General features: G+C 35.1%; 1 protein-coding gene across 1 annotated transcript; it reads right to left on the reverse strand.

Annotated features, from left to right (window-relative positions):
- Nucleotides 1-20,931: 20,931 nt before the first annotated feature.
- Nucleotides 20,932-23,090, reverse strand: LOC143542905 (UDP-sulfoquinovose synthase, chloroplastic-like). Its single transcript, XM_077035379.1, has 3 exons — nt 22,904-23,090; nt 21,578-22,635; nt 20,932-21,493 (listed from the first exon to the last, which is right to left on the reverse strand). The coding sequence occupies exons 2-3, from the start codon at nt 22,607-22,609 to the stop codon at nt 21,092-21,094; spliced, it is 1,434 nt and encodes a 477-aa protein (XP_076891494.1). The 5' UTR covers nt 22,610-22,635; nt 22,904-23,090; the 3' UTR covers nt 20,932-21,091.
- Nucleotides 23,091-27,258: the final 4,168 nt, after the last annotated feature.

A 27,258-nucleotide genomic window follows, 5' to 3' on the forward strand; every position in this document is an offset into this window, starting at 1 on the left:
TGCATGTTAGTCATGATAAATTGACGTGTTGTGATAGAGTGTCGACTTAGGCTTTAGCATTAATATGATATAAGACAAAGCCTCTTAAAGATCGAAACGAGACTTGGTACATCGAGGGCCTCATGGACAAGTTACCTTAAATAGCTAATACACATGACCACCATTCGATGACTGCAAAGCCGGAAGTAAGAAGGGTAACTCAGAAAGCGAAGGCGATTCAATAAAGCGTGTAAATATAAGAAGTTTTCCTTTTATGGGGAATAAGTTAGGTTTCGGGGACGAAACCTCTTTAAGGAGGGAAGACTTGTAACATCCCGAAATTTCCAGGTAATATTAATTATATTACTTAATATTAGAGAGAAAGTTTACCCGGGTTATTAGGAAATAAATAATAGAGTAGGAGTTGGCATGAGTCGGGCTAGTGTTGGATTAATTGAGATGGGTTAAATGAGAATGGGCCTCGGGTCCGTGGGCTTAGAGGGATATAAATATCCCATCCCAAACCCAATCTTTCATTTCCACCTTCTTTCTTCGCACACTCAAAACACACATTCTAACCGATCAAGATTCGAAGCCGAGACCCGAGATTTTGTTGATAGATCTGAGTTGGTAAGGTAAGAACATATCCTCCAAAGCTAATATTACTGAAAATGGTTAGGATTGGATGGGTTAACCGGACCCGAAACCCAAACTGCCCAAATTGGACCCCTAAAACGTCGATTTTAGGCCGATTTGATGGTTGGGATTTGTAGGCGCCGATCATACGATTCCGTGGGTACCAAAATCGAGTTATTTGGCTAAGAAACGAAGGAGTTATGGGCAAACAGATCTGCAGCGCGATAACTTCGCCTGCAAGATTAAGTTCGCCTGATGAACTTCGCCTTCAAGCGTAATTTCGCCTTCAAGCCAAGTTCGCCTAAGGATAACTTCGCCTACGGCCAAGTTCGCCTAAGGATAACTTCGACTGAAGCCAAGTTCGCCTAAGGATAACTTCGCCTGAAGCCAAGTTCGCCTAAGGTTTAACTTCGCCTGAAGCCAAGTTCGCCTAAGGTTTAACTTCGCCTGAAGCCAAGTTCGCCTAAGGTTTAACTTCGCCTGAAGCTAAGTTCTCCCGAGGGTTAACTTCGCCTAAAGCCAAGTTTGATTAGAAAATAAATTATAAAGCGATAAGTTAAAGTAAGCTAATACTAGGCCACCAGATTAGGTCAGGCGAGTATTGATACGTGTAACTTGTACAGTTAGCCGAGCTCAGTTAAAGAGGGGATTTACAGCTACCAGAGAAAGAAGCAGAATTCAGGTGAGTTTCTAGCCCCATTCCTTGTTATGTTTTCGGGGCTGTGTGCATACTCGATGTGTTGTTAATACATTTATCCTAAGTGATAAGTGTATGTCATATGTGATATGTGTGATAGATTTGAATGATTGTTTGTCGGTACGCGAACGATCTTCGGATATTGCGCGTACCGTCAGGTTAAAAATAAAGGTACGAATATTATATATCGTAGATGTATGAATATTTCAAATGAATACTTGTCGGGGCGTGAACGATCTTCGGATATTGCACGTACTGTCAGGTTGTAACGTTATAAATATGGTAAGTATGATATGTATGTTTATGTGTATGAACGTAATAAAGTTAATAAAAGAAGGAAATGACGGTTGTATGGTTACGAAAAGGGTATCGAGCCCTAATAATACTCGAGGTATGATGTATGGTTGTATGGTAACGAAGAGGGAATCGAACCCTACTAATATTCGAAAACCAAGGGACCAGACCCTTATAATATCTGTGATGTTAGGGACCAGACCCTTATAATATCTGTGATGTTAGGGACCAGACCCTCATAATATCTGTGATGTTAGGGACCAGACCCTTATAATATCTGTGATGCTAGGGACCAGACCCTTATAATATCTGTGATGTTAGGGACCAGACCCTTACAATATCTGTGAGGATAGGGACCAGACCCTCATAATATCTGTGATGTTAGGGACCAGACCCTTATAATATCTGTGATGTTAGGGACCAGACCCTTATAATATCTGTGAGGTTATAGGGCGAAAGGCTCTTTAAAACGTATGATTATGAATGTAAAGAAAGTATGTAAGTAAGAAAGAAAGTATGTAAGTAAGAATGAAGATATGAGTACTTATGTGTGTATGAAAGAAAGTTATGAGGTTAAGTACGTATGTATGTAATAAGGTATTGTATGGTATTGTATGATTAACTAGAACTCACTCAGCGTAGCTGACTTTTAGTATGCACGCAGGTGAGTAGGATGAGACAGCTGGCTTGAGTGGAGGACACATGGCAGAAGACTAAAGCCTGGCATCTGAAGATCTGATATGCTTTTATAAGTTATGTTTTGATTTTGAAAGACAAGAGGAATGTTTTAAGACATGATTATGAATTGATATGTAATGTTTTATGAAAGTTTTATATTCCGCGTAAAGTTTTTAATTAACTCTGATATTTAGAACTGTGTTTATGAGTAAATCCAACACGAAAGTAGGGTTACCGGTGACGGGGCCTTACACTTCACCCTTGATGTCGGCCGTTGCTTGATTCCCCATAAACAACTTAGCATCACTAGCAGCCTCCTCAAAGGTGCTAAAGAGGGTCTTGTCACCACACACATGACGGGTCGCACCCGTATCAATGAACCATCTTTGCGGTTTGTCCCCCACAAGATTGATTTCTTCAATCATTGCCGAGAGCTCGGTGATCATTGCCACCAACGGTTCACCATTTTCATCCACCATATACGCACGCTAACGCTTAGGCTTATTGCATTGGTTCGCACGATGGCCATTCTCATTACAATTGTAACAAACACCTTGGAAGTTTGAAGATTGAGGTTTCTTTTCACAACCTCCTTCTTCGGTCCAAGGTTCACATTTCCCTTTCCCTTATTCATTTTACCCTTACCCTTATGCCACCCCATAATATTGTCCAAGTTCAACCATGTTAGCCTTAGCCATTGGCTCCACACGAGCTGATTTTTGAGCAGTTTTATTGTCTTCCTCAATTCGAAGACGTACAATTAATTCATCAATAGTCATCTCCTTTCGTTTGTGCTTAAGATAATTCTTAAACTCAACCCAACTAGGAGGCAACTTTTCAATTATGGCTGCAACTTGGAACGTTTCACTAAGTGTCATACCCTCGACATGAATTTCATGAAGTATAACTTGTAGTTCTTGGACTTGGGTGATCACAGTCTTGGAGTCAACCATTTTAAAGTCCAAAAAACGGGCCACAACAAATTTCTTTGTTCCCGCATCTTCGGTTTTATACTTCTTGTCTAAAGACTCCCATAGTTATTTGGCAGTCTTTATCCCACAATAGACGTTATACAATGGATCCGCCAAACCATTGAGCACGTAATTGCGACATATAAATTCAGAATGTTTCCAAGCGTCCAAAGCACTCACACTTTGGGCATCATCTTGGACAGTGGGTATGGGGGCTGTTTTCTCCAAGAACTGTGCTAAGTTCAAGGTTATCAAGTAGAAAAACATTTTCTGCTGCCACCTCTTAAAGTGGACACCCGTGAACTTTTCGGGTTTTTCAGCATGGTTAGCCATTGTGGTCGCTCCCACATTGGCTGGGGTGGTCAAATGGACAGCAGGGATAGCATTAGAAGTGTTTGGGGTTGGTCATGTCATTCTTGCAACAGAAAACAGACCAAGTTAGTAACTTAGAAAAAAATTCAGAAAATTCTGTAATTTGCCAGATAAATTTATCCCGTGCGAGATAGCTTTATCTCGTGCGAGATAACAAAACCAGCCCAAAAAAGGAGCCTTTTCTGATTTCAGAATGCTAAACCAAGAACGAATCTGTCTAAGTCCAACTTTGAAGATCCAATTCTTGATTCTGAGACCAAAACAGAAAAGAAAAACTGTTTTTAAAACATATACTATTAACAAAACTGGTTTGGATCAAAATAGAATAGTTTCTGAAAATTTAACCAAAGTTTTCACGACAAGCTATCTCATGCTAGATAGCCAAAAACAGCCCAAAAAGGAGCCTTTTCTGATTTCAGAATGTTAAACCAAGAACGAATCTGTCTAAGTCCAACTTTGAAGAACAAATTCTTGATTCTGAGACCAAAACAGAAAAGAAAAAACTGTTTTTAAAACATATACTATTTTGAAACAAAATTGGTTTGGATAAAAATAGAATAGTTTCTGAAAATTTAAACAAAGTTTTCACGAAACGCTTTTAAAAATATTGTTTTAATATTGTAGGAACCGAATTCATGAATTGAGTAAACAAACAAAAAATTAACAAACAGTTTTATTACTCATACAATACAATACAAGAATCTAAAATACAATACGGAATCAAAGAAATAAACCAAATACAATACGGAAAAAAAATAAACGATTTGGCTGAGGATCGTGTTGAACACGGGGCCCTTAAAACAATATTTCGAGTCTCCCAAGAGAACTCGTTGTTTCCCAGGGTACAACAGCCGGAGCAGTAGTACTGCCGGAGTTAACCGTAAACCTGAAAAAGGTTCGAATAAAAGAAACCAGAAATGTAGAAGAAGAAGAAGAAGAAGTTGGAAAAACCTTGCAACAATGCTTGTGTTGTGTGTAAGGTTTGGTGTGTGTTGCAACTTAGTTTACCTCTCTATTTATAGAGGAAAAACAAGGCACAAGTTTTTCATCCCACCAATGTGGGATACACCACTATAGTATTTTCTTTCAAATACACACAATCACACATCGATATCTCATTCATCAATATCTATTAGTGTGCATTTGTTGTGTCATAACAACCTACTAATGCACACGTAACAAATTTTCCAACAAAGTGTACGAAAGCTTAAGAACATAACATGTGCCAACATATGAATTTAAATAGATTGATACGTCTGTTTTACAACACACATGGTGTTGACAACATATACGAACTTAAGACACCAATGTAATGTGTTAAAAACATCCTATAATTAAATTTCTTTTTAAACGGTGAAGTTATGATATTTGTAGGACTTGAACAGTTGAACCCTCAATTTTGATGTTTTTAAGTCTTTGTCTTTACCAATAAACGACCAACACGATATCCTATAATTACTCCTTATGTTGTTAAATAGACTAAGATAGTGTTAACTGGTACATACAAACAAGTGGAATAGAATGGACCATTGTAAGGTGGTTATAAAAGTGGTATATGGTTGGTCAATGAAACAAAATCAACGATCACACATAAAACCTAATTCCATCAAAACACTGCTTTTCGCACCTTGTGCTTTCGTATTTCATTCCCCTTTTCACCCTGCTTTAGACACCACCACATAAGCACCAGCAAATGGTTATCACCTCCACCATCATTTGAGCATCACCACCTGACCACAACAATCACCACCACTGCCACCACCATCGTCACTGCAACTTGACCACCTCCACTGCTACTAGCCACCGCCACCATGCACCATCACCACCAATGTCACGAGCTTCGCCATGACAACCGCCCGCCATCACCACCGTTGCCAGCACCACCATTACCATCTTTTTTATTTTAGTTTTTTTTTTTAATTCCGAGGCATATGTAATTCTGTCATTTGTAATTCATTTCTACATCTTTTCAGGTCAATCAAACAACACAACCTAGTGACTTATTTGATAACCAAACATAACAATAGATTAATAATGATTTAATTCATTCCCTCATCTATTTCATTTTTTCATTCATTCTATTATCCACACCAAACAGACCTTAAGCACTCAACATTTAGCACCCTATTTAATTCTTTGTTAACGCAAAAATGATTTTATTTATAACTAAAGGAATGCAACTATAACCTAGAAGCCTCACATGCACGCCATACGAAATGTCAACAAATGATTTTCTATATGCATATGTTTGTTGTCACTAAGAATAAATAATAATTTGAAGAAATAATTGTAACTTTAGAAATGTGTATTTGGGGCCATGGTATTAGGACGGTGACGTCATGGTGTTTTAGAAGGAGATCGAGCGTTGAAGGGCGGGCGCGTGATACCGTTAATGTTGGGGGTGGGGTCAGAATCACATGGTAATGGTGGGACCCAGTTAGTAATGTTAGATGACGTCATCTTGACCCCTAACGTGGAAACGCCAGCAACAGTAAGCCCCTTGCTAACGTCACACTCCCGCAGATGAAAGCGAAAGCAACAGCACTCTATCTCTGCTTACGTCTCCCATGTTTTCTCCTTCCATTCCATCAGACAAACAAATCATATTATACGTATTTTTATAAAAATTATACTCCATCCAAGGGAAAAAAAACAGTGCCGAGTGAGTAAATTTGTAGCTTTTCATAAGCATGAAAATAAGAAAAATCTAACCTTTTTTTTTTTGGAACGACCAATTAAGTAACGCTGAGTATTCCATACATGACTCTCATTGGCTAAAGGTAGCCCGAGCCGGTCACGAGTCCGGATGGACGTAGTCCCTACTCCCTAACGGTCCACCTATTGAGGGATTCTCCGCGTAAGTCCCGACCCTCACGCCCGTCAAACGGCACGACAGCGAGTAGCCGGTAAAACCAAGTGAGATCAGGACTCGAACGCTGGCAAGGCAGGGTCATCCCTCATATCTCCTATATAAATTAGTGATAATGAGGTTTGAACGATCTCCTACCTCTCACTACTATAGTGAGTGCTCTATCATCGAGCCATATCCAACTTATTAACCTTTTTTTATTTAACATTCATTACTCACCCAAACATTTCCAATCCACTACCAGAAACAAACCCACCATATATAAGAAAATCAGAATATCCACTTACCCCTTCATATGAATATTTGTAATTTACCTTTATTGTTTAGATAAGAATGTGTTTTCTAATTTAATTAATTGAATTATATTATTATTGTATAAAGTCTTTAGTTATCCTGAAAGATCGTGTCATAAATGCAGTACTTTAAATAAAACTTCGAACAACCTTATCTTGTCAAACAAGTTATGTGAGCTTGTAATTTTTTTACATACATTGAATATCTTCATGTCTAACTTCTACCATGGTGTAAATTTTATAAAAAATCTCACACATTTGTGTATATCTAAAAAGTTAAGTACTTTAAGATATTAGAACTGGTTTGATGGATATTTTAGCATAAGATAAAAAGGTATATTAGTTTTATCATGTTAATCGTATAATTTTTATACAGGTTTAATAAGTTGTTTATTATATAGTTGTAGTATACTTTTATTTTAACATTACAATATTTTACTTTTTACGTAATAAACATATCTAGTAAAAGAAAAACATAACAACCGAAGACGTTAAATTTGAAAGCATAGGTGTCAAATGATCATAACATGATAACAATGTATCATAATAAGTAGTTTTTTTGTGACCATGACAAACCATTATCGGTAAAAGATCTTAAAATTACTCTATTAACCAATGCTGCCAAAAATAAGCGTAACTTACGTTGGTCAAGTGACTTTTAAGAAGGTTGAAGAGAAAACTAGAAGGCTTGTAAGAAGGCTCAATATTATTACTATGCAAACAACACTTAAAACTTAAAAGTTAATAGTGTTACATATTTCTAAAAGAAGTACTTAAAACAAAATGTGTTGTATATTTGCATCTTCTTCTCGAAATAAGAAAAAATACAACCAAATAGGCGGTTGAGACGGGAGCCGTCCTCAGCTAAGAAAGGGACCCAAGCTCGGCAGTTTTAGGTGACCTTAGCCCACAAATCTGTCTCATTAAGAAGATGGGTGGGGTTGGAAGGATGGGACGGTTGTTGGGTTTGAAGTGAAGCCCGCTCATTAAGGTTTGGATCGCTTAAAGGGGAACGTGTATCTCGCCCTCTCATTTGAATGGAGCTCTTGGTTCCCGTCCAAGGTAAACATTTTTATTTGGAGAGCAATCAATGGTCGAGTTCTAACCACATTACTTCTTTCTTTTAGAGGCATGAATTTTTCAGATACGCCTTCTCCGATATGCGCTTATGATATTGAGGATGCGGGTTATACCTTGGTAAATTGTCCATTCGCATTGTGGCTATTTAGGAAGAGGTTTGCAAGTTGATCAAAATCCCTATTCCGTTTAATTTTATTGACATTAAGTTGCTTATCAAATATGGTTAAGATTGGAACCCGAGTAAGGTGAAAAGGAAATTGATTTTGTCTATCTTTTATGCTACCTTGTGGAGATTGTGGCTTAATGCAACAAGCTATTCAACAGCAAGGTTATGGAATTTGGGGTTACCTTTTTCAACGAAGTTTTAGACTTTTAGGCGACATCAAAGAGTTGACATACCTTTCGCTCTCAACTCGCTCTAAGATCTCTATCGAGGAGTGGAGGTTATGGGCAAGTTTTAAATTGGGTGTTGCTTCTTAATGTCATATTTTGTCGCGCTTTCTTCTTCTTTTTTATTTGGTTGTATTATGTCAGTCTCATCTTCTGGTTCTTGTTGGGTCGGGCCAAGCTTTATTCTCTTTCTATATAAATGATAAGCCTTGCCATTAAAAATGATGCATAAGATTTTTTTATTTTTTTTTTGAAAGGCATATGTCACAATAACAACAATGTTTTTTTTTTTTAAATTGTTATAACACTTGTTATCCTTGGTACCCGAGTTTGACCCCTTACAACAGTGCAACCTATATTTCGAAGTCGTAAATAAATCATAAATCAAACCAGGAACCCTTAGAAGAAAACTTAAATAAAAATTTTGTGATCATCCTATCAAACAAAGTAATGATGACATGCATAGAATATATCATAAATATTTTAAGCAGGTTGAGTTAGAAAAATACAAATTATACTACTAGTTGCCAATACTATCATTAGAATTGTTTTATTAATAATTTTTTAAATCAATGATAAGTGACACCGTATCATGAAAGTATTATTATTTGTGATTTGATTGGAACATTGAGGTTCTGGCGAGTAGAAATAGATTTACAACCAAATATTCACGTATCTAATATACATTACATGAATCATTCTAAACTAACTACAAAAGTATAAAAAGGTAAATTATAGTTTTTTACTTTTTTAAAACAACCACATTTAATTAACAATATATAAAAATATACACACAACACACATGTATCTAGTGGGCGGTTGAAAAATACAAAGAGAGAGTAACAACAATAGGAACATAGACAAAACACAATGAACAATTTATGAACAATACAAAAACTTTATGAACCCATACAAACAACCAATTCCAAGTAGACCATGAGACTTTCACACTTTCAATATATGCATAATCAACATATCAAGGTTAGGTTCGTTCTCTCCGATCACCTAAAGAGTGAAGGTTTGAGTTTACTAGAAACCATGTCGTTTCTCTTTATTGACAAACAAAAGTTTAGAGTAAACCAAAGCCAATAAGAGTTTATTTTGTTTATGAGAATATAGAGATGTTTCCAAATCCAACACCATTTGTCGAACAGACGTGTATATCCCATCCGCACCAATAAGAGACATAAGTTCATATTTGTTTAGCGAATGTGCACACCAACAAGAGATGGTTAGCCTCTTTGTCCCCTTAAGTGACAAAATGGGCATATTTTGGAATCTAGAACTACACCTATGATCCTAAGATTCACCGATGTCATAATCTTATTCAACCACAAGTTTCATGCAAAAAATTGATTCCGAGTGTGATCAAACTAACTCAAAAGAACTCCCGTGTCTTGGTGATAATTGTAATATGGTTCGATCACACATTCCTTAAAGAGCTGAACGTGAACAATTCCATATTTCATAGAAACGTGAACAATTCCATATTCCATATTATCCTTTGTCCAACTCATGCTTGAATAAAACATATCTATCTATAATATATATTAAAGAAGACTCAAAAATCCTACGTGTCGCGATGTGTTCGCTCCCCCTTTTCTTGGAGTCACCAGATTGGCTTAATTTTTAAATGGAGACTTCTCATGCATTTGACCCGAATTCACGGGTATGGGTCTCATCAAACCCTTATATTTTTTAAACAGGTTATAACATCTCATTAAATTAAAAAATAATCTCACCAAATATTTGATATAAAAATCCTATAAAGTAGAGATATACTAAAAATTAATATTATCTATTTACAAAAAAGATATATATTATTTATAATTAATAAACCAATTTTATAGTAAAAAAATAAACGAGTCTTGGGTCTCATCAAACCCATATAGCTTTTAAACCGGGTTATAGCATCTCATTTATTTGTGAAACAATTTATCATCAAACCATAAGTATATTATTAACTTTCATACAATAAAAAAATAAAAAAAAAATAAATAAATAAATATTAAAAACAAATAATATAAAACAACACTGTAATACGGGGATAAAAACTAGTAATGTATAAATTTTAAAAATTTTCATGTTTAAGACCTTTGTTTGAGGGTTTCCCACCTTCCATCAACAATACTACAACATAACCCAATTGCTCTTTACTCTATTAGTTTTCATACAATTTTTCGGTGACTTCAAACCCAAGCAAATTAGCATCCTTGTCCACATTTAAAACACCATATGTGTCTTTTGTATCTCTAGAGACTTTGTGTGCAAGTTTCGAGCCATTGTGGTTCTCTTAAAGGCATCTTAGTTTTCCAACAACCTTTGAAACCAACAAATCACCTATCCCACACAAACTGACTTATCGGTGTAAACCTTCGAATAAGAAGACCTTAGAACCAGATTCAAAGCCAATGTAACCCGATAGTCAATGGAATCAGAAACCTTCGTTATACCATAGAATTAACTAAGAAGATGACCAACGATTCGGGAATCCGACTACTTTAAATTAGAACCAAAGAAGATGATGAACAAAACTACAAATATCAAATGTACAAAATTTTAAAATTAGACCCAAACGTATTTCTTTTGACAAATCACTTGGACATAGAGAAAATACTTTTCATTATTTGTATATATTACAAATATGAAACACATATATTTCTTTTAGTTCATGGTTGTAATCATCGCATTCTACACGACATGTTAATAATCATTAAACTTTGTCATAAGGGTGATATTATAGGTACACCACTCCAAAAGTAGACACTAAGGCTGAGGGGTGTGGGGCTTCAACGGGGGCGCTAGAGTCCCTCCGCTCGCGCCCCCAGGCGCTAACACCACACCACCGGGGCGCTAACGGGGCGCTAACACGAAAAACCATGCAGGCGTGAGCCTGTTAGCGGGAGAAGAGAGAGAAAAGCTTGTCTTGGTTTTAGAAAAAGAGCCGTTGGGCTCTTATTAAATTAAAAAAAAAAAATTCCTATATAATACTCCATTTCACCCATTTTTATACCACAATTTCAAACCTTCACCCAAAATCAATTCATCTTCTCAACTTTTTTTAAAAAAATGGCTGGAAATTGGTACCCAAACCTTGATTCAGATTATATTGACGATGATTTATGGTCGTCACCGCACCAACCGATGTTTTATTCGGAGCCGCAAGAATCATCCGGCTTTTAACCATCCAACACACAACCGTCTCCTAACTTTGTTGTTCCGGAGACACAAGAATCACACGGTGAAGCTACGGGACCAAAAAGACGCGTCCACCGGAAAAAACAATTTGCAACGGACGGGTCGGGACCGGCTTCGACTCCGAGGACGAAACGGAAAGCCACTCCGTGGTCATCGGATGAGAAGAAAGCCTTGTGTCGGGCTTGGATAGTCATTTCTGAGGATCGGCGTTGCGGTAATTGTTTTAACGTTTTTAAAAATGATTTTTAATAAAAAAGTTAAATAAAAAAGTTAAATGGAAATCTAATTTATTTATTCATTTTGCAGCCGACTACTAAAAGAGCAAGATTTTTTGGACAAAGGTTAGGGAGACGTTCTACATGCTCGTTGGGAGTACAGAGCGTGGTCCGAAATCAGAAAATTTGTCGGCTTGTTTACTAATCTTTTCAACAGGAACAGCGTTCGTATGAGACCAAGTGGCAGTGATGATTTGGCGGTTTACAATTTCACGGTCAAAGAGTGGAAGCAGGAGTGTTTGCGAAGGTATTGGATGGTGAAGACGTGGGACGATTTAAAGTTGTGGGATAGGTTGAAAAGGTGTTCCAAGTGGGTTGAGCTGGTGGCGCCGGACGTTGATGCGGAAGTAGGGCCGAAACGGACTAAAACTAGTTCGTCTGGAGCGTATAGCACTTCAACCGGGTCGGATTGCCGCGTTGGATTCGACCCAAACATTGCGGAGGAGGAAACGTCTTCACCGCCGAGGAGGCGGCCATTGGGAAGGGACGCCAAGGGGAAAAAACCGGCTGAGGGGGAAGCCGTAAACATCGCCAATCTTGTTGAATCCCTCAATAAATTCAACAAAACCATGGAGGTGGTCTCTTATGAAAAAAAGGAAAAAAGTCGAATGAGAGATTTGGACTTTCTTACTAGAGACTTCAGTAACTTAAATCTGGTCGATCAAATGCTAATGGAAAAGCAAAAGGAACGTATCCAAAAGAGGTTGATCGAAGAAGACCAAGCCGAAGAATAAGAATAACGTTTTTTTTATTACTTTAATTTTTATTTTATTTTTAGATATTAATGTGTTTTTTTTTTTATTAATGTATGTTTTTTTTAATAATTTATGAGTTTTTTTAATAATACGTTGTTTGAATATATTTATAAAAAAATAAAAAAAAATTCGCTGGAGCCCCTCCACACCAGGGCCAGGGGCTCCAACGGGGGCTCCAACACCCCCTTATCCAGTTTCTCTCTCTGCCACACGTCATAATATTATTGGTTGGAGCCCCCATTAAAGCTCCCCACACCCCTCAGCCTAACCCACTTGTCAACAAACGCAATTTGTAAAGCCTCTTACACATCCTACACACCACCGCCCTTGTCACATCATGTCATGTCGCCTGACCCATATGGCTCGTATTGCACAATAAGTTATACAAACCATATGGGTGGCATACGATCCATATTGCACAAGATATAATTTTATTCTACTATACATGCAATATTGTTTAATACGACACAAGATTACATAATTTGTTTGATATATTTGCTAGTAGATTATATGTAAAAGGATGTTTAATATCATGGAGATAATTGGACAAATTAAACATCATATTACATCGCCCTGGTTCCTTGCTTTCAGAATAATTGTTGGAAGGTTGTATCGACTAATTCTCATGTTCCTGTCTGGTTATCACATCACATGTTTATGAACTCTGAGACCATAATCATAATCAGTATGACTCAAAAATATGCTAACTATATATGATTCATATTTGAGTTAAACGTAAACGATTTCCATAAATTTATTTATCGCAAATATTACTAACAGGAACGTTCTAATATTGTAGAATAATGCAAAAAGAAAGAAAGAATAAACGATGATATAGTTTCATAAACTTGGCTTTACAACTATGTTGAATACAAATATACAATATAAAACTAGATAGTTCAATAACCTGTAATTTACACTGTAATCATGATTCAAGGCGAATAATCTCTCATTTAAAGTGGTTGAGAGGAGACATGCAAAATTGCAAAGACTTTATTCGTAAAAAGGAGACATCTTGGGCTCATATTCACATGCGAGAAAAAAATTTGAGGGTCCAGGTGAGGCCATAGAGTTTTCTCATCTATGACGGGTTTCGGTTTCACCTGTAGGTGCAATAGAGATTATCGAGTGGGTTAGCGATCCATACTACCATTAAGAAATAGAGTTCAAAAGTGTTTTTTTTTAATTATGTAGTTAAATAAGTTAAAGGCAGTTGCGTGTTGTTTTCTAAATGAAGAAAATACGATGTGATGGGAGATGCCAATATGAGGGGAAGCCTTCAAACCACACCTCTTGTCAAATTCTCCTTTTTATTTTCTCTCTTTTGCTTTTCACCTTTTCCTTTTCCTCAATCATGACATCATCTACACTTCTGTGAGATTTATTAATGTTAGGCTTAGTTAAATAATATTCTACTTTTAATAAGCCGCTTCTATGATAGTCCTATAATAGCATTTGGTATATAATGTACGGTTGATATATAATAATAGTTGAAAAGAGAGTGAGTCTAACACAAGGTTACATGCTACTAGATGTATATATCATTTTCTCATGGTGTTTATTTATATAATGAATTCGTAAATTTTTATCATCCTCGTAACTCGATTATGGAGATTGTAATATTCCACATCGGTTGGAGAGGCAAACTAAACCTTCTTTGTAAGGAGGTAGATACATTCCCTATCATGAAACGTTTTAAATCCGTAAGCTGATGATAGTTCTTTCCGGCCAAATGGGACAATTATAATGCGGTTACATTGGGCACTTGCAAAAATGTTGTGAAGTCTTGAATCTACCTACGAGATCTAAAGATCTTCCAAGAGTTGTAAAGCAAGAAATAACAGACAACGTGTGAAGAAACTAGGTGAACTTGAAGCATTTTGTGTGTTTTCAAGATTTGAACTTTTTGACAAGACGGATCTAGTGAATTTTACACCAAGTCACTTTAAAGTGTTTTTGACGTGTGAATTTTTGGAAAGTTGAAGGACTCTTGCCGTCTAATATTATGTTACTAGATTGATGTAACGAAAATGATAAGTGGAAGTGTAACACATGATGATATTGTATGATCTTCCTTTATTATTATTAATTAAGGTACCAAGACAATAATAATCTTTTTAATTAACTAATGACTCCACTATATGAAGTGGCCGATCCACTAGCTAGTTACATTCAAGAACAATAATTCAGACTAACACAATACCTAGAATCATCACACTATATTCATAGATTGAAAAAAAGTAAGCCTAAAATCACCAAACTACTTTATTTTCTTTTTTGTCTGGTGTCGTGGATTCATGGTTGTCAAGCCTTCACATGAACCACACCACCGCTCTTTCACCACCACCAACATAACCCCCGTTTGAACATAGCTTTATGCGTCATCAATGCATGTAACCCCCGTCGTCTTTTATACACTATTGATTATGAACAAAAATAAGTTTGAGTTTAAGGTTGTTGAGTTTCATTTTGATTAATGTTAGGGCTTGATTTCATTAGGATTTTTGTTTGTAGCCTTTTAAATTATTATTATATACTTGGGTTATGTTCATAAGCGACTGTTCTTAAATTTATACATTTAATTCATAAAATAAGAATTCAAAAAGAAAAATAATAATGCAATAATGCAAAGATATAAAGACGAGGTGGTCATGATCAAAGGAATCTCATAATGAATCTTTAAAGCGCATTGAAGAAATATTAATAAAAGAAAAATGGATCCAAGTTCCTTAATGGGATTGTTTGGTGCACAAGGCTCTTCTCTTGGTCGACATCAACCACCCTTTTATTTAATTATTTATTGCTTAAAGAAAGAAAAATGTTGTTAACATTTTTGATTGAAAAAATGACAATTCATATATCTTTATTTTATACTAAACGAAGATTTTCTTACATTATACGTTTATAATATTTGAAATAGGAAAGATCCAACAATAAAATATATATATATATATTTATATATGTTTTTGGATTTTAATTTTATTTATTGTTAGAAAGATAATAATTTACTTAGGGTTTGGTGATTAACACAAATTAATAATATATTATAATCTGTTTTAAAAGTTATCTAGGTTTGGTGAGATTCATGGCTCGCTTATCTTTTTTACTATAAATGTTTTTTAATTATAAATAATATTTTTTAATCGAATATTAAGTTTTAGTATATCCCTATTTTATAGAATTTTCATATCAAATATTTGGTAATATTAGTTTTTAAGGGTCAAGTTATTCTACAAAGGGTAACAAAAATGAGAAGTGTGAGAAACCATAAATAATTGACATGTGTCAAGTGGGAACCAAAAGAAAAAGGGTATAGAGGTAATTGTACACATTTTCTCTCTTCACATGCAAGGCACATGTTAATACCACTATCATTTTAGAATGTTTATAACTTTTTCGTATGATATTTTTTTTAAAAAAAAATCATCATAATAACAAGCGTTTTTTTATCTTTAATATGAGTATGATTTTTGTTATATAAAATTTAAAACAAAATTCACGTCATTGTGTTTTTTCGCACACTATTGTGTCTTTTTCGCTTATCATTGTGTTTTTTCGTCATTGTGTCTTTTCGCACACTATTGTGTCTTTTTCGCTTATCATTGTGTTTTTTTCGCACACCATTGTGTCTTTTCGCTTATCATTGTGTGTTTTTTCGTCATTGTGTCTTTTCACACACCATTGTGTCTTTTTGCTTATCATTGTGTCTTTTTTCGTTATTGTGTCTTTTCCACCATTGTGTCTTTTCGCCTATAATTGTGTCTTTTTCGCACACCATTGTGTCTTTTCGCACACCATTGTGTTTTTTCGCTTATCATTGTATCATTTTTCGTCATTGTGTCATTTCGCACACCATTGTGTCTTTTCGCTTATCATTGTGTCTTTTTTCGTCATTGTGTCTTTTCGCTTACCATTGTTTCTTTTCGCTTATAATTGTGTCTTTTTTCGTCATTGTGTCTTTTCGCACACAATTGTGTCTTTTCGCTTATAATTGTATCTTTTTTCGTCATTGTGTCTTTTCGCTTATAATTGTGTCTTTTTTCGTCATTGTGTCTTTTCGCACACAATTGTGTCTTTTCACTTATCATTGTGTATTTTTTCGTCATTGTGTCTTTTCGCACACCATTGTGTCTTTTCGCTTATCATTGTGTCTTTTTTCGTCATTGTGTCTTTTTTCTTCATTATGTCTTTTCGCACACCATTGTGTCTTTTCGCTTATCATTGTATCTTTTTTCGTTTTTGTGTCTTTTCGCACACCATTGTGTCTTTTTTCGCCACTGTGTCTTTTCGCACACCATTGTGTCTTTTTTCGCCATTAATACATGCTACACAATAACTTGAAACGTAAAACACAATAGTAAATACGTATAAAACAGTGACCTAAAACGTAAGACACAATGGCCTAAAATGTAACATACAATGGTGAATATATATAACACAATGACTTGACATGTAAAACACAATGGAAACAACATATTACACAATGACACAATGAACAACAAAAAAACACAATTAAAAACCCATTAATTTTTTTTTATTTTTATATAACAATATGATAATCATATTAAAGATAATAATACGCTTATTATTATGGTGAATTTTTTAAAAAAAATTAATGTCGTATGAAAAAGTTATGGACATTTTAAAATGATGGGGGAATTGGCATGTGCCTTGCATGTGGAGAGAGAAAGTCAACAAATATGAGTTATTACCTTAATGCCATTTTCATCAATTTTTATTTATTGAATTAATCTGAGCCATTCAAATCTAAGATCAATGGACTGGATTTATTCTCACCCTTCTCATTTTTGTTGTCCTTTGTATTTTAACTTTACCTTAGTTTTTAATTTAATGAAATGTTATAACCCGTTTAAGGGAAATGGGTTGGTGAGACTTAAACTCGTGAATTCGGATCAAATGCATGAGAAACCGTCATTTACAAATAAAGCTTTCTAGTAACTTGAGGGAATGTAGAGAGTAACTAAAGATGTTTTAAAAGTTTCGTTTATATATATTTAAGATATTTATACCTTTTCTTTTCCAAAAAAAAATACACAATAGTTAATTTGGTTTAATATGAAATGTTTGGTGAGATTCCTTCAAATGAATAACCAAAAGTTATAACCACCAAAAGGAATCCTTGGCCGTGGAATGTGGATGGAAAACTCAAAAACACCAAGTACATTTTTAATCAAGTTATATAATAGGGCAAATTCCCAAAATAGTCTTATTGAGGAGAGAAATTCTCAAAATAGTCCAAAACTTTTTACATTTCTAAAATAGTCATTCGAAATCTATATCCCACGTGAGATTGGGATTCGTGATGTGAGATTTGGTTGACGTATCACAGACTGACACGTGTCAACTTAAAGATAAAGTTTCCGTGAAATTTGTCTCGGCCGATAGTTTTGTAGTCAAAATACTTTTCTGAAAAACCATTGTTTTCTAATCAAATGAACTAATGATGATCCACTTTTATCACTAATCAAATATGCATTAAAAACTGCCACTTAATTACTTGAATATGGGGCAATAAAAGACTTGATGGAAAATATATAAATGTGGCATAGTTGTTTGTCTTCAAGCTACCAAAAACCATATAATTTTCCAAAAGTTACAAAGTCTTCAAAAGTAATCCTAAACACCTCCTTAAGACCAGTAATTAGCAGTGTTTGAGATTTTCATTAATTAAAGTTGTTTATTGAGATTTTGAAATAATTTGTTTGGATAAGTTATAATCCAAATTACAATTGTATTAGAACATAATAACTAGATGATATCCAAACACCTACAAAGGTTGTTTAAAGCAAAACTATTATAACTTATAACTAATCAAAACGTCCTATGTTAATCAGGATTCACTACTCCAAAGAATTTAAATATATTTATCATTATCCTAAATATAATAAATCGGAAGTATAATTACAATACAAAACTAATACAAAGCATACCACAACACGTATATAAACTCCTATATATCATCCATCATTTACTATACACATACAACAATGGCGTCTTTGATTTCCAAGGTTACATTCCGAGTGATCCTTGCGGTTTTGCTCTTGTTATTCATCTTCTACGTTGGTCGTCCCGTCTACTGGAAAATCTCAGCCACCATTCACGATATTCAGCATAGCAAACAAACAGTCTCCGGAGGTGTGTTTTGATCGTTTTTATTTTATTTTAGTTTTGATCGTTTCTTGTTTAAAACAGGCTTTTCGGAAATTATGTCGTCAGCTCTAAGATCAATCAGTTGGTATCGTGAAGAAAAGGCAGATTCGCGTCTTCGTCTTCGTCTGACCCTGACAACGTCACGCCGGATGTTTATTCGTAGGTTTAGTGAAAAGTTAAAAACTTAGTTAGAATTTATTAGTGTGCAATAAAATGCTACGCTAGAGGAGATGGAAGTAAATGAGATTTGAGATTTTTGGTTCTTTTTAATCGGGTTGGTCCGGTTTATATTAACTATTAATTGTGGCATGACATGATAAAGCCGCAATCTATTCTGTTATTTGATATGAATGTTTGGGTTAAATGAATCGTATTTGTGTCAAACTGCTAAATTTTGTTTTCGAGTTTGTATTCTTGGCACGATATTTGGTTTAACCTGCTAACAAGTGACCCGTTTAGCATCAATAGAACAATTCTAAAAAAAAAGTAGAAGCTTAAGCTCGTTCTAAATATTTGTCTTCGAACAATATAAATGTGACATAGCTGTCTTCGAACTAATCTCAATCATTGTGTGAACCCTATCCTTAGAAAACTCAACGAACTTATCCAACAAACTTCTCATTGATGACTTCATCGAGATCCAATCCAAATCACGATGATGAACTTGCAAAACGGATAAATGGGCACATTGAACTATCCATGTGGCTGAAAAATGGAAATTTTTCATAAATGGTGTAACCGTGGTTTGAAACCACGGTTTGGATATTTTTCTTAGAATGTGTCAGAAGGGAATTTCATAAAATAATACTTTTGATTAAAATAAGACAAGTCGTGGTTTCAAACTAAGGATTGTATTAAAGTAGTAACCTGATACCACTTTTCGTGTTAATGTTGTGGTTTTGTAAGTCAAGTCGTGGTTTGAAACCATGGTTTGATCTTTTTAATTAGTTTTTTTTAAATGTTGATTAATATGAGTAACACTCCACTTTTTTTTATCATATGTGGTGCATGACGCTCTACTATATAGGTTTACGTCTAATGCATTTTCAGAATCTCTGATCGTCACGCCAAACTATCAGGAGTTCTTAAATAAAACAGTTATTATAGAACAAATGTTTGGCTTGATGATTTTCACCTAAAAGTAGCAAATCGGAATTACTTGACCGGGTTATACTCGTGAATTCATTTTCTAATATCACAACACTGGTATATACAAAGCTGGTAATTTTTATGAAGGGTTTGATGAGAATATCAAACTCAATATATGTATACAATTATATTGCATGTATTAATAACTACTAATTAAAATCCAAAAGATTCTTTCAAATTAAAAATATAGTTCATGAATGGATGGTATAGAAAATATGAGTATGTAATGCAAGTGACTAAAATATTTCGAAGAAAAAATTACAAGTGACTAATAGTTAAAAATAGTTAAATGTCATCTCAAAGAAGAGAAAACAAAATAAGCTTGAACATCCTAAATATTGAAGAAAAAAAAAGAAAAATAAGCTTGAAATCATGGATTGACTGGAAAAAAAACGTGTTAACATATAGTTATCAACATTGAAAACAAGATCAAACCGTGGTTTCAAACCACGGCTTGATAGCAAAACCACCACATAATTGGAAGTGACATTAGGTTTTATTTTTTTATGCAATCCGTAGTTTGAAACCACGGTTTGCCTTATTTAATCAAAATTATTACTTTTTGAAATACCCGTCTGACACATTCATAGAAAATTCATAAATCGTGGTTTCAAACCACGGTTACATCATTTTTGTAACCATCTTTCGTAACCATAGCATTTTTAAAACAACTTTTATAAAAGTACCATTTATGAAAAAATTTCCTGAAAAATGGGTCGCAGATTAGCACATCGAACTATCCAAGTGGCAAGATTAGCACATCGAACTATCCAAGTGGCTGATAGCCCTTAGTCCTCACAACCCATGCATAACGACGCAATTTCCCAATTCCTTTCTACTGCTAATTTAACATCTACTTATTGGGTCTTGATTGGATAGCCGGCATGTGATTTAAGTACTGGTTGGGGGAAGTTCTTATTAGAATAAATCAGGTACACTAGACAATATAATTAATAATATAATATTAGCAATATCATTGTTCATAACCTGATAATGATCATGGGATGCTAATTAATAGTGATATACTTGCAACAATAGTATAAATAAATAAAGTTTAAAAACTATTATAATAATTTTTGAACGGGTATTATATTTGATATTTTAACATAACATATTAACAAGTATATATGTTATGTTTATATTTCTTAAACAAAAAACACTTCAACTTATGTTGCATTATAGTCTTTTAAATCTTCTTCTAGATCGTAGACTCATAGTCATTACCAAAGTATCCCATAACACAAATTTAGCTCACCAAGTAAACCATACTTCACTATTACATATCTAAGCAGAGACAGTCTTCGGCTTCGCACCAATCTTTCTCCAAGAAACACTAGGCATGATCTGCTTAGTATCCACACGGTCCTTAAACTGAATTGCAACGTTGAGCAGTGAGTCAAGAAGCGAGTCCGAAAGCAGGTGCGGTTCGAGTCCCAACTCAATGAGTTTGGTATGTTTGGCATTGTAATAATGTTCCTCTGCTTCAACTCTCGGGTTTGGCACAGATATCGTTTGCACCTCGATTCCAAGCTTTTCACCGGCTTTAGTAACAAGTGATGCGAGCTGGTTCACAGAAAACTGCTCTGTAAACTGATTAAACACCCGGAACTCACCACGGTTTGCTGGATTTGCAATCGCTAGCTCCACACATTGGACCGTGTCTCTTATATCCAGGTATCCTCTAGTCTGTAATAACAATATAATTACAATGTATAATACTATAATATAGCTTTTGTAAGATTTCAGAAGCTTTTATTCGAGAAAACTAACCTGGCCTCCTTTGCCATAAACAGTAAGCGGATGACCAACCGCTGCTTGAACACAAAACCGATTCAACGCGGTTCCAAAAACGCCATCATAATCAAATCTGTTATATAGTTCTTCATGCATTTCAGTCTCGTCAGTCCTCACACCATACACCACACCTTGGTTCAAATCAGTAGCTCTAATCCCCCACGCTTTACAAGTAAACGCGATATTATTCGAATCGTGCACTTTACTCAAATGGTAAAACGAGCTAGCTTGTTTCGGGTAAGGTAACGTGTCGGTTCTTCCATTATGAGTAATGGTTATATACCCTTCTTCAATGTCTATATTCGGTGTCCCGTATTCGCCCATTGTACCAAGTTTCACCAAATGACAGTCTTCGCTAAACTCCTTTATAGCGAATAAAACATTAAGCGTACCTAGTACATTGTTCTGTTGAGTGTATACAGCTCTTGACCGGTCAATCATGGAGTACGGAGCAGACCTTTGCTCGCCAAAATGGACCACCGCGTCAGGTTTGAAAGACGTGAACGCTTCCGACAAAAACTCAAAGTCACAAACGTCACCGATGTAAAGATCTATGTCTTTTTGCGTGAGCGATCTCCACCGTCGGATACGGTCGTGGATTGACGATATCGGCGTGAGCGAGTCGAGACCGAGCTGGTGGTCAAAGTGGCGACGAACAAGGTTATCAACAATTGCAACTTCATAGTTTTTGTTCGATAAGTGAAGCGAAGTCGCCCAGCCGCAATACCCATCACCGCCAATGACCATCACACGGGTCGGTCTTGATTCTTGACCCGAGGTTTGGTCAGCGCCCGAGCCTGTTTTGGCTGTCGGTTGTTGAAGAGTGGTTGCACGAACCGACAACAGTTTATGTGTGTGTGCGTTTTTTCGCGTTTTTATCGGTTTAACGGATGTTTGTAAAGTGAGTGAAGTCGGTAACGAAGATAAACATTTTGTCAATGATTTAGGGCCGGCGTTCGAACAAGACGAGATGTTTAACGGGCAAGAGGCGGATATTAAATGTGCCATTTTCACATCAAATGCTGTATCAGTACCTACAAATGTTATAACTTATAAATTACACTTATAGTTAAAAAGCCCTAAAATTAAACTAAACCCTAAATTCAACAAGTACGAAGCATAAATTGTTACGAAATTAAATCATCTTCAACAAATCGAAACAAATACGACGAAATTAACAGAACTAATTATGTGAATTGTACATAAACATAAAGGATCGTTATTAATTGCAGATTACAGACTTAAATTGAATAATAATAAAAGCGAACAATATATATACATATCTTAAGGAGTTAAATATACCTGCTGAGTGATTAGTGATGAAATTAGCAACGAATTTGTGGCAATTAGTGGTTGAATTTGGATTTGGTTACTCTGTTATCTTGTTCTGGTTTGGTTCGGATTAGTAATAGCTCAAAAATTGAGCATCGAGTAGAGGATTATTAACGGATATTCCTCTCTACCCAATGCTTGCCTGTTTTTGTAAAGATTCAAGAATGATCCTTCAACTTTGTTTTATAGGAATTTTGGTGTTAAGTTTCTGAATGTTTTAACGAATTAACGGGTATGAATGTTTTTTTTAAACGAGTTTGGTTACCAAGTTGTTTTGTTTTTGTTGAAGAGTGGGGTAACCAAAATATTATACTCGGATCGTGAACAATTAGTTGGTGGAAAACATAAATAGTTTTAATTTTTAATCAATTACAAAGAGATGTAGAGATATATGACTCGGATTGGTTTACATATGGTACTAATTTAACCCGTGTGAGATGGATATAACCCGCTAGGTCCGAACTAGAAGGATCTGGAGGATGACGAATCTATCAATGTTGCTTTCCTTGGTGACAAAAGGTATGGAGTTCATGTAAGATGACCATCAAAACAATTATGAATTTATGGCGTGAGGGCATAGGGTCTACTATACTTGTTAATGACATGTAAAAATATCTTGTATATATGACCTCATGCAAATCAGATATTTTATTCTCTTTACACTCTCTTACATCCTTAATTTGTAATTCTAGCTAGGGTTTAGAGAGAGAAAAAAATAAGGACAAACGTCAAATAAATTATTATTGGCTTCTAAGTACATTATTTACTTGAAAAGACCAACATATTATAGAAATTAAAAATCCTAACAACTTTTAAAAGTAAAGAAATATGAAAAAAATGATAATTTAAACGAGACAACATGGCAACAACACAATTTTATAACAAATTATTTATAAAATCATAATGCGTTAGTATTGTTGTAAATATAAAATATATTACCTTTTATCGTTTTTATATCTTGTTGGCGTCAAGTAAAAAATCATAACAAAATCAAAACATATGATGTGGAAATGGATGTTAAAATATCTTGAAATCCAATTGCATGAATCTGGTTAAATTACTCGCTATAAGAGAACAAATTTGCTTTGGGCTTGAAATTAACAGAAGAATTAAAACATGGGCTCTAGTTAATTGGTTATTATTAGAGGTAAGGGTGGCAAACCCAACCCAAAAGGGTTGTTTTGGGTCAAGACGGATAAACTTTAAAAGTTAATGGGTTAGGATGGATCAAAAAAATTCTTCATGTGAGTCAGGATGGGTTGGAAATATACAAGTGAGTTTCATTTATAGGTTAAAATGGGTCAAAACAAAATATCCAAGTTATCCAAAATTTATCTATTTCAAAATGCCCAAACTATCACGTGCGAAACAAAACTCATCCGAAACCCAAAAAACGATAAAAACGAAACAATAACTTCGAACCGACTAAAACGAAACTGAACCGAAATAGAAAAACGACCAAAGCGAAACAAAAAAACGGGAATGCAACCGAAAAACTGACCAAAACGAAACAAAAAAAAAAGCGAAATGCAACCGAAAAGCTAACCAAAACTAAACAAAACACCGAATCGACCAAACAGAAACAAAACTGAATAGAAAAAGAAAAACGACCAAAACGAAACAAAAAACCGATATGAAAACGAAAAGTTGACCAAAACGAAACAAAAAAGCGGAATGCAACAGAAAAGCGGACCAGAACAAAACAAAAACACCAAACCGACCAAAACGAAACAAAAAAAACCGAAATGAAACTGAAATGAAATAGAAAAACGACCAAAAAGAAACAAAAAACCGATATGAAACCGAAAAGCTGACCAAAACGAAACGGAACAAAAAAAAACGAAATGCAACTGAAAAGCTGAAATCAATATAAAACAAAAACACTGAATCGACCGAAACAAAATAAAAAAAAAACAAAACGAAACTAACCGAAATAAAAAACGACCAAAATAAAACAAAAAAAAAGCGAAATGCAACTGAAACCTGACCAAAACAAAACAAAAACACTGAACTGACCAAAGCAAAACAAAAAAATCGAAACGAAATAGAAAAACGACCGAAACGAAACAAAAAAAACCGAACTGAAACTGAAAAACTGACCAAAAGGAAACATAAAAAAAGTAAATGCAATTTAAAAACCGGACCAAAACGAATCAAAACACCGAACCGATCAAACGAAACAAAATAACTGAACCGAAATAGAAAAACGACCAAAACGATACAAAAAAACCGATATGATACCGAAAAACTGACCAAAACGAAACAAAAAAAACGAAATGCAATCAAAAAGCTTACCAAAACGAAACAAAAAAACTGAAACGTAGTCGACCAAAATAAAACAAATGAATTGAAACGAAACAAAAAAACGAAATGAAACCGAAAAACTGACTAAAACAAAACAACACTGAAACAAAAAAAACCGATAAATCGAAACCGAAATCATTGAAACCGACCGAAATGAAAAAACAAAACCGAACCGAAAAAACCCCGAAAAACTCGAACCTGAATCGGTACAAAACGTTTTTTTTTATGAACGAGGATGATGGGCGAAACATTTTAGTTATTTCACATTTTGCGTTTTTTATTTATATTTTGAGTTATTATTTTTTTTAATAGTTTTTTTGAATATTTTTTGAGGGGCTTTTAAATCCTTTGTATGTCAACCTTCACTTGGGTCAAGATGGGTTAATTTTACCCATCTTGACCCATATCCATCATAACCCTCTATTTTAAAAATCCATCCTGACCCCTTATCCATCCTGACCCATACCCATCCTGACCCATCACCCAAATCCAACCCAACCCACTCTTATTGCCACCTCAAATTAGAGGGGTATGAAACCGGTTTTTTTCTCAAACTGAACCGGTTGGGTTTTGCATGATCAAAATTGGATTGACCCAAACCAATTCGGTTTAGAAACCGGTTTCAACGTAGAACAAGTCGAACTGATCCAAACCGGTTCGCTTTATAACTGGTTTTAGGGGAAAAATGGTTGTAAAACCAGTTTGATTGTGAAATGGCCGAACTGATATATGAACTGACAGTTCGGATCCGTTTGAGAACCGGTTCGACAGAAACCGGTTTTAGATGTGAACCGGTCCGGTTCGGTTTCTGTTAACCAGTTCCTAACTAGTTTTTTTTTTAGGGATATTGGTTTTTAATACTCTCAATTTTGACCTATTGGTAGATAACACTTCCAACTTTCGATTTGTTGCCTACCACTCCCAACTTTCATCCTATTTTCCTGCACCACTCCCCGTCTGACGAAACACTAACCTTGTTAGTGTTTTGGACAAAAAATGTCATTAAAATAATTGAGGGGTGAAATAGAAATTTAATTTGTTTAAACTTAAATCTAATAACCATATAACATACTAGAGAGAGAAAGGGAGAGAGAGAGATTTCAATCATAGAGAGAGAAAGTCGATGAGAGATAAAGAGGCGGTCTACCATATTTTTCGGTGACAATCTGCGACGGCCTGATATTGCATCTCTGTTCCTCAACGAAATCCTATAACAACACAAGGTTTGGACGGTGGTGATTTGTACAAGTACAACAGCAAGGGTGGATGTAGGCGAAGAAGAGGGTGGCGACGACTAGGGTCCACCACATCACCGCCGTCATACCCGACAATTCATTAGACGACAATGAAGGTCACAAGTTCCGTTTCAAACATCAAGGGAGGACCTTGAAACAGATTAGAAATATACAAAACACCTCCGGCGACTGCGACCATGGAAGCAACGACTGACAGCAGTCTATTACCCAACCCCGCCTAAAACTCTAACCTTTGTAATTTGTAATTGACCGAACGATCTGCAATTTGTAATCCCCTTTTCTTGTTTGAGGTACAATGATTCGTAAATTGATGTCGTTTATTTGCTAATTTGAGATGAGGTGCAGGTGGGTTTCAAGGAAAAAAATAAGGAATAATGTTGTATATGGGTTGATGTTGATGAACCGGAAAAATCGATGAGGTGAGATCGATCGGAGTATTTCCTATATGGTGATTAATGGTTGTAAGTGGAAGTGGTGGCTGGTGGATGTCAGTGGCGGTGGTGGTCGTAAAGGAAGGAGGGTGCTGGTTAGTTTGAGATGAATGGTGAAACATATAATAAACAAAATTTTAATTTTATCCCTTGAACTTTAAAAAATGACATTTTTTACCCCAAACACTAACGTAGTTAGTGTCTCGTTACTCTGGAAGTGTCAGAAGAAAATATGTTAAAAGTTGGGAGTGTTGGAGAACATTTCGTAAGTTGGGAGTGCTATCTACCAATGGATCAAAGTTGAGAGTATTTGAAACCAATATCCCTTTTTTTT

This window comes from Bidens hawaiensis, unplaced genomic scaffold, assembly GCF_021521415.1.
Source record: "Bidens hawaiensis isolate Kalapana, Puna unplaced genomic scaffold, B.hawaiensis_p1.1 tig00000820_1, whole genome shotgun sequence".
Lineage (NCBI taxonomy): Eukaryota > Viridiplantae > Streptophyta > Magnoliopsida > Asterales > Asteraceae > Bidens > Bidens hawaiensis.

What these genes read in the sequence shown, in the direction of transcription:
- LOC143542905 (XM_077035379.1), bottom strand. Translation starts at nt 22,609, where the DNA reads ATGGCACATTTAATATCCGCCTCTTGCCCGTTAAACATCTCGTCTTGT. An exon ending in TTTATGGCAAAGGAGGCCAG is followed by an intron (nt 21,494 to 21,577) that starts GTTAGTTTTCTC and finishes TTGTTATTACAG; the next exon opens with ACTAGAGGATACCTGGATAT.